Source organism: Anopheles cruzii, chromosome X (assembly GCF_943734635.1).
Source record: "Anopheles cruzii chromosome X, idAnoCruzAS_RS32_06, whole genome shotgun sequence".
NCBI classification, from domain to species: domain Eukaryota; kingdom Metazoa; phylum Arthropoda; class Insecta; order Diptera; family Culicidae; genus Anopheles; species Anopheles cruzii.
The window spans coordinates 11,136,928-11,145,212 of NC_069143.1; the positions used below are offsets into that span (position 1 = coordinate 11,136,928).

General features: G+C 46.2%; 1 protein-coding gene across 2 annotated transcripts; it reads left to right on the forward strand.

Moving 5' to 3' along the window:
- Nucleotides 1-266: 266 nt before the first annotated feature.
- LOC128273862 (phosphatidylinositide phosphatase SAC2) lies at nt 267-7,649 on the forward strand. Of its 2 annotated transcripts, XM_053011924.1 has the most exons (8): nt 267-363; nt 478-1,603; nt 1,792-2,119; nt 2,203-2,273; nt 3,052-3,279; nt 3,417-3,659; nt 3,792-5,001; nt 5,107-7,649. In XM_053011924.1, the coding sequence occupies exons 1-8, from the start codon at nt 267-269 to the stop codon at nt 5,212-5,214; spliced, it is 3,411 nt and encodes a 1,136-aa protein (XP_052867884.1). In that variant the 3' UTR covers nt 5,215-7,649. The 2 variants fall into 2 exon arrangements, with proteins under 2 accessions (XP_052867884.1, XP_052867892.1); XM_053011932.1 differs by lacking the exon at nt 3,052-3,279.
- The last annotated feature ends 636 nt before the right edge of the window (nt 7,650-8,285 follow it).

Below are 8,285 nucleotides of genomic sequence, written 5' to 3' on the forward strand. Positions count from 1 at the left end.
ATCTCTCGTTATGTTTCTTACTTCCCGATCCAACTCTAAAGTGCTCACGAATCGATCGGATCTTTGATCAATATTTTTTGTTTGCTCCGAATTTGCCTTTAAAATTGAGAAGTGTGCGTTAAAACCAGTTCGCTCAGACCATTGAATACGTATTGTTGGTTGTTGCTTTTTTTTACTACAAAAGATGTTTACCTAGGCATCTGTCAGTTCGAATAACTACTAGATACATTTTTGAGTATTGCATATAGTTTAGTATTCAACATAAAATGGAAGTATTCCAAACCGAAACCTATTACATCTTCGTGAAACACAACCGCAGCCTCTGGTGGAATCGACAAACGATGCAATTCAAGGTTAAGAGTGGTATGTTGAATTGTGTACCTACTGTTACTTTTTCTATCCTACCCTCTATGTCTTCATTTCACCCGCTTTGATTTGCTATCTATATTCTTCTCTGTTTTATTCATTCGCTGACAGGTTGGGACTTTTCCTCGGTTGACGATATCGAGTGTATCGGTGTTACGCATGGTATTGTCGGAACAATAATGCTGCCGGGTGTGCTGGAACCACATTTGATTGTCATACGAGAGGTGACACCGGTCGGCGTGTTGTACGCCCCGCATCTGGTGTACAAGATCCGGAGCATCGCGGTGCTCGGTCCGGATGGTGCAGATACGCAATTACTGCCTTGTAGCAAGCATAACTGCAATCAAGCGTTGAAAGTGGCACCGGCTGCCGCATCAGCGGGCATGCTAGCAGATCCGACTTTGGGTTCCGCTTCACACAAAGGGCGACTTTTTGAGAGCTCTGCGTTGGTAAATAAAACGTGGGGCGCAGTCAAGAGTGCCGGCAGCACAATCCGGAACACGACCGAGAAGGCGGCGGCGATTGCCACGAGTCAAGTGAAGTCGACCGTCAGTCTGGTGGTGAAAGATCCGGTGCGCATTGAGCGACGCGTCATGGAGGAACTTCACAAGATTTTCGACGAAACGGACAGCTTTTACTACAGCCCAAACTGTGATATTACGAACAACCTGCAGCGTCGCGGTCAGGCGCCCGACGATCGATTTTATTGGAATAAGAATATGGTAAAGGATTTACTGGCAATTGAGGACGGTCAACAGTGGGTGCTGCCCATCATTCAAGGTTTCGTGCAGGTGGAACATTGCGTGATCGGTAATGAATGTTTCTCGCTGGCAGTCGTATCTCGTCGATCGCGATACCGGGCGGGTACGCGTTATAAGCGACGAGGTGTCGATGAGCTGGGCAATTGTGCCAACTACGTAGAAACTGAGCAGGTACTATCGTTGCGCCAGCACCAAATAGCTTTCACGCAGGTGCGCGGCTCAGTTCCGGTGTACTGGAGTCAGCCCGGCTACAAGTATCGGCCACCGCCACGACTCGACCGTGATGAGACAGAAACGCAGCTCGCGTTTCAAAAGCACTTCAGTGCGGAGCTCAGCATTTATCAAACTATTTGCATCATCAATTTGGTGGAGCAAAGCGGCAAAGAGAAAATTATTGGTGATTCTTATGCGAACCACGTGCTTAAATACAATTCGGATAAGCTTATCTATGTCACGTTTGACTTCCACGAGTATTGGTAAGTATAGATTTAATTTTACCTTACTTGTTCCACATCTTCGTATTTGCTTGGAAACTAGTTTACGTTTATGTTTATTTTTTAGTCTTAGACGGTCCGACTGGGGCGTATTTGTTACAGCTATACTTATACATATGACTAGAAACATTCAAACTTGGTATGATTCTCTTTCTCGGTATGATGTTCAGTCGTGGGATGCGTTTCGAAAACGTTTCTTCGTTGATTGAGTCGCTTGCGCCGGAAGCGGGCTCGATGGGATTTCACTGGCGTGACCAAAACGGCCCGATCTGTAACCAGAAAGGCGTTTTTCGCGTCAACTGCATGGATTGTCTGGATCGCACTAACGTAGTGCAAACCGCGCTCGGTAAAGCGGTACTTGAGTCGCAGCTCGTTAAACTCGGACTTGCCATGCCCTATTCCCAATTGCCAGATCAGCTGAAAGCACCATTTATGGTGTTGTGGGCCAACAATGGCGATGTAATCAGCCGTCAGTATGCCGGCACGAACGCGTTAAAGGTACAACTACCATTGTTTGAGAGCGAATCGATGATATTATTATTACCGACTTGATGTTATTATTTTCATGCTTGATCCATAAGGGAGACTACACGCGCACTGGTGAGCGAAAAATTTCCGGAATAATGAAGGACGGCATGAATTCTGCCAACCGGTAAGTGGAGTTTCTGTAGAATTACGTGGACTCCAAACCGTCCCAATCCGTTCCGCTTTTTCCTAAAGACGGTGAAACCCTGATACCTTTTTTTAAGACTGAGCGATGCCGAACCATGGCGACCGAACTCGTTAAAATCACATTAACATCCTGCATCTTGCTTACATAAAGTCTGGGCGAAACCCAGCCGTGGATGCTATGTTCGTTAAATAATAACTTACGACATAAATAACAACGAAAACCTTACTTCGTGCGGGTCAAATACATGCACTGTCATTTGCCCTTAACCACTGTCGATGTTGCACTGTAGAGATGCTTAATAGTAATTTAGCTCTTACCAACGTCCTAAAAGCAATTGTTAATTAGTATAAAATATCTTAAAAAAAGTTGTGTGGTTCGTCTGTAACTGCATCACTGCACCGGTTGGCTTCAGGTCAGCAAACATTTAAGTTGATGCAAATACGGTTTCGTCCGTTCTAAATAGATATACTAATAATAGCAACAAACTTCATGTTAATGTGGCAGTGTTTCGTATACTTTTCTTGTACGGCCAGTTTTTACGTTGTGTGATTGTGGGACTGTGTTTTTTTGCCGAGCATATGTTGCACGGTTGTACTTGCACTACTGGTCCTAGCGGTCAGGATTAGAGCGGATTTTTTCAGAAATATGCACACGATTTTCTAATCGTATGTGGTGTCTGTTTCATTTCAATCTTCTTGCATGGCTACCCTCAATATTGGCTACACGTTCCACCTATTCTCCACGCACACATCGCTAGCTACCTTATTCAACACTTCGCCGATAGCTTTCGGCAAACTTGCATCGATTTGATGCTTGGCAATCTGGGTGATGCGGACACGTTACCTGAGGATGACTTCTGCACTGCCATGGTCGGGATTGCCCGTACCGCGCTGGTAGCCACCAGTCCTTCGTCGCAATCCTACTACAACTACGGACTGATGAGTACTGAAACTATGCTTCTCGAGCAGTTGCTAACAAGTGCAAGGTGCGATTCGGAAAGACTGAAAATAGGATTCTTCTTATTGTCTTATGTACTGCTACTTTAACGATGTGGTGTGGAACCGCGTAACTGCCCCCGCGTTCGTTTCGCATAATGGGGATCATTTTCACATTCATTCGCAGCTATTATCTAGCCAGATTCAAAGACACCTATCGACAGGCAACGATCGATATGATGCTGGGTAATAGTATTTCATCGGAATCCGTCTCCGCGCTCGGCGGCAGTCACACATCAGCCACAGACGAAACCGATGCGCTGGAAGGAGCAGAACACGCTCGGCTCCTGGTTGAGGATTGTCGTAGATTGCTGCTCGGAACTACTCAGTTGCCAGTCGGTGCGTGGGGTTTGATTGACGCTGATCCAACGTAAGTTAAGTGGACATTATGATACATTCTTCGATGAAACTATTTGGTTGGTTTTTTCGTACTGCTTTTTCATTCGTTCGTTCTGCTTTTTCAAATAAGTCAGAAAGATAATATGCTCTGTTTTTTTTACAGCACTGGCGACCCTAGTGAAACTGAAGTAGACACAATATTGATCCTAAGCGACGATGGCTATATCGTGGCCGAGTACGACTCGCACCTCGATAAAATCGTGCGTTTCGGGAACGTTTCGCTCGACAGCCTTACATTGATCGAGCTTGGTCTGTTTCAGCACAACAAAATGTTCCAAGGACCCGCACTCACCCACTTGTGCATTCGATTGAACTATGCCGTCAATGGGGTCGATGGTTACTTTCACATGTTCCGGTCGCCAAACATACGCTTTTTCAACAACGTGGCGGTTGTAATACGCAAGCCCGAAGAGATTACGGAGTCCTTGACCGCAATCGTAGACCTGTTTCGTATTGCATTACAGAACCGCGGCCGCATTGACGTGCAGTTTCAGTATGGTGGTAGTTTGCAACGGCGCAAAAGCCGTACACTACTCTCGGTCCCGGGAGGGCTACCACGCAACCTCTCCGAATCGCAGTTGGTGCAAATGGGTTCCAAAGCGCTGAGCAGTATGGCGTCGAAGATTGGTCAATCGTTGAATGCGTCCAAAATCGGTCGCCCGACCGGGAAACAACACGTGAAGTCTGAAGACGAGTCGCAGGCGGATGGAGGTCAAAAAAATCAGTCAGAGGACGCGGATACAGCGTTCGCTTCAGGTGGTTTGGAGGAGCCTGGGTTCCTCGTTGCTGGGGGTTCACGGTTTTACAAGTTCGATCGATCATCATCCGAGTCTGAAGAAGCAGATGCTACCATCCATGAGCCGGAGAATCTGGTAGAGCAGAATCCTTTGTACAATGAGAACGTGTTTCTACCGTCAGTCGGAATTGTGATGGGTGGGGGAGCGGGTAGCGAGGTTGGTGTGGGCGAAGAGACCGGAAATTTACTCGAGGTCAGAGATAGCATCGCGAAGATGTCGTCGGACGTATCAACAATGTCCATATCGTCTGTGGCCGATCACGTCAACATGCCGGTTGGGATGCTCGAATGTGCTTCGCCAATACGTGTCGCTAGTCCGACACCGGAAATACTCATCGATGGGTGTAACGAAGGCAGGCTATTAGGGCACAATATGGTGCTGAATCTGCAACCGAGCGGCACCCAGAGTGACAATGCACTTCGTCAGTTGAAAAAGCTCACCAGTCCCCTGTCAAACATTGGCAAAGGTTTGCAGACGCTCGGTGCTAATTTTGACCCACGGAAGATTACCGCTAAGGTAGGTAAACGGCTAACGTTCACCCTTAGAATATGGGAGCGGTTGAGATGATTTTCCCTACTCTTTCAATTTTACTTTCACCTACAATACATTCATTACTTCCAGAGCGTGGCGGGACCAACTCAGAATATCAGCACGGCACTAGACGAAATCAAACAGCTGGAGAACAAGTGGGAGAAATCTGGTTGCCGCACGAAATTGATCGCACTCTAAAGAGTCCCCACTGGTGAGAAAGCCACACCAAGGTCTTAGCCCGAAGGTGTCCTTATTTCTTCGTCTTTCCGGATCCGTCGGTAGTTCGTAAGATAATTAGAATATCATTATAATTCGCATCCTTGCGGTATTCAGCATTCGAAAATCGACGTTCTGAAATTCCCTCTTAAGTATTATAATTATCTTTATTTTCTCGCGCACATAACAAAGTGTAGTTCAGAGTACTTTCTTCATTAAATGAAAATGGTAAACGCAAGAGTTTTATGCATCTTACAACTGAGAAAAATTAATATTTAGTTACGCCATCTAATGGATCAATTGACCTTTCACTTTGTGAACTGTCGAAATTGCACTATGGTATGATCTCCCACTTTTCGACATTCTCTGCGATTAGTGTTGTAAAAGTATCTGTAAAAACGGGTCGTGCTGTTCTATCGCCTTGAAACCGATTTATTAGTGCAGTGGAGATGAATGCTATACGTTTAAGCCTTCGTTGTCTGCTGATATCGGCAAACGAAGAAAAACTTGCATATGCCTGGCGATAAAGTGTCGGTCGACCTTTCAGTGTTGTCGCGGTTCTCATAGTGCAGGTTGGCAATACGATCGTTCGAACCGCGGTAGTGGCGTCGGTTTCACGCAAACGCAGACCGATGCGATGCTTTGAGGCATGTCGTGAGGTTTGCATTTAGCATCGGTTTTGATTGCTATAAGGACAAGGGCAAATGCTTGAGGATATTGCATGGCATCAAAGCTGCGATAAACATTGTGATGAATATACGAACACACCGTGAACCGATTTCGACAAATCGTAGGGATGATTTTTACACCCTCTCAGTCGGAGTAGTCAGTAACGCTCGTCGGTGTCAGGCAGCTGGCGTGGGCTCGATTACCCAGACCGGCGTGTCGGGGGAGGGTTGGCGTGGGACCAACAACCTCGCCCACAAGAACACAACTATACAGTAAGCAATAGAGATAAAATAGTCTCTGTTGCAGGTTAAGAGCGCTCGGCGGTTTACAATTGTAATAGCAATTGCCGGATAGCAAGAAGAATCGCTTATCGAGGTAGAGAGCCCAAAAAGAGGAAAAAGAAACAAAAATTACCGCATAGTACTCTCTCCCTCACGTAAAACACATACAAACGAATGGCTGGAAGAACGCCTTCGACGAGACCTGTATTAGGATATAGTTATTGTAAACGCGTTGTAACAACACCCTCGATGCTTTAGAAGATTCTCTAGAACTCGTTCCGACCCGATTGGAATTTAAGTTGCTCTCGGACCAGGTTAAATGACGGAACTTGTAGCACCTAGCCTCGCAACCGTTCCACGCTAGAAAGCTCGGCTTATTTCGGTCTGCAAGATGTTCGAGAACATCAATTAAAATAAATCATAGAATAACGTGCGCATGCAGAAGATGCATCCAATATATACACTCCGATTGGCTGGATTAAGAACAAGCAAACCATTAAACAGTCGTATGACTTATGTGAAGTAAAACCAAAGTCAATTATGTATAGCAAGCGCCAATGCATAGGACCGTAGAGCAATAGCACGGCTGGCTTCAGTGGCGCCAAGCAATGGAGGGATGGAGGGATCGGGTGGCAGCAGTTCTTATGTAGCATGTTACCCAAGCTCAGTGCTATTTAAAATTGGTAAGCATTTAACAAACGGCGCAAAGCATTCCCTTGCAGTCGACCAGCGACTATAACAGTATATTGCATTACCGTAGTGTGATTAACAAAGCGAAAACTAGGGTCATAATTAAACTAGAAAATTTATGAACATAATAGAGTAGAAGGTTCAGTAGGAAAGGGCAAGGAACAATATCTGTATTTTAGTGCGCTCGAGGAACTTTTGACATCCCTGTGTTGCTACTCACGGGCTCTTTCAATTAGCGGCTGATGCGAAATCCAAAGACCTGCCAAGCTGATCGGATCGGACTCCGGCTACCGTGTCCTTCTCCTTGATTTTCCTGCTACAGTGCGCTGTGTAATACGATTCCCACCACATCGTCATCATGAGTACGTAAGCCTAGCACAAAGGAGTTTGGTAAAATAGTAAAGGAAGTAATTCCGACTTCGTTGTACGTTGCATCGACGTGCACCTTATTTGCATAAATGAATGCCTCAAGTTGCACCACAGTTATAGCTTAGTTACAACAAGTATTATTATCACTTACGATAGGCATCGAGAGAATCTTCAAGAGAAAGGAAACAGTTTACTGTGCAACAGGTATTACAGCAGTATGCCAATCGAGCTGCTGTGCGGCCGTGTTTGGGGTAACCCAATGTTCGAACTATCCGTTTTTTATTGTTAAATGTATTGCTTTTCTCATTCAAACAAGCGAACTCAGTGACGGTGACCATGTTGCGCTAGAACGCGATTCCGTGCATCCTTCTCGGCGGCGTAGGTTTTCCAGTAGCAGTAATAACGAAAGAGGACAAATAAACGCTTTGCTTTGGCCACCACCACCAACAATGACTTTCTGTGACAGTGTGTGCTTTTCCACCAGAAGTGAAGGGTTTTTCGCGGCGCGCGTTTGACCCCGTTTCCCCTTTCCCCTCCTTTTTTGTTATATTCCTCAGCGCCCATCCGAGGTCACCGGACCCCTTGCCGCCCCCCAAGTAGGTGAAGGTGAAGGTTCCGGGCTTCATTTTGCCGGCTCGGCCCAGTCAAAAATAATTTACTCGACATGTGTCGTAGTGGCGATGTGGTTTGGTTCCTCTAAGTGGCGTGAGAGACGCGTGCTGTGTGTGGGTCGTTCTTTCGACGCTGTAGTTTGCCTCTTGTTTTTCGCCTCTTCCGGCAAGTATCCTTTTACGTTTTCTCGCTTCCGGCGTATCGTTATCCATGAGCTCAATCGAATCGAAATTTCAAATACTCTTTCGGTCAATTAAGGTTGGTCTTGATGGAAGCCAAGAAGCTTAGTGGGAGGGGGGTGGTGGGCCGGGGGAAGGTGCGGTGTAAAGGAGGTCACTCGTTGAGTGCCCGTAGCGTAACTGTAGCAATGATAAAAACGGCGCGACTGCCCTGTGTAATGGGAGATCCTCTCGAAGGCCTCTAAGGGATGGA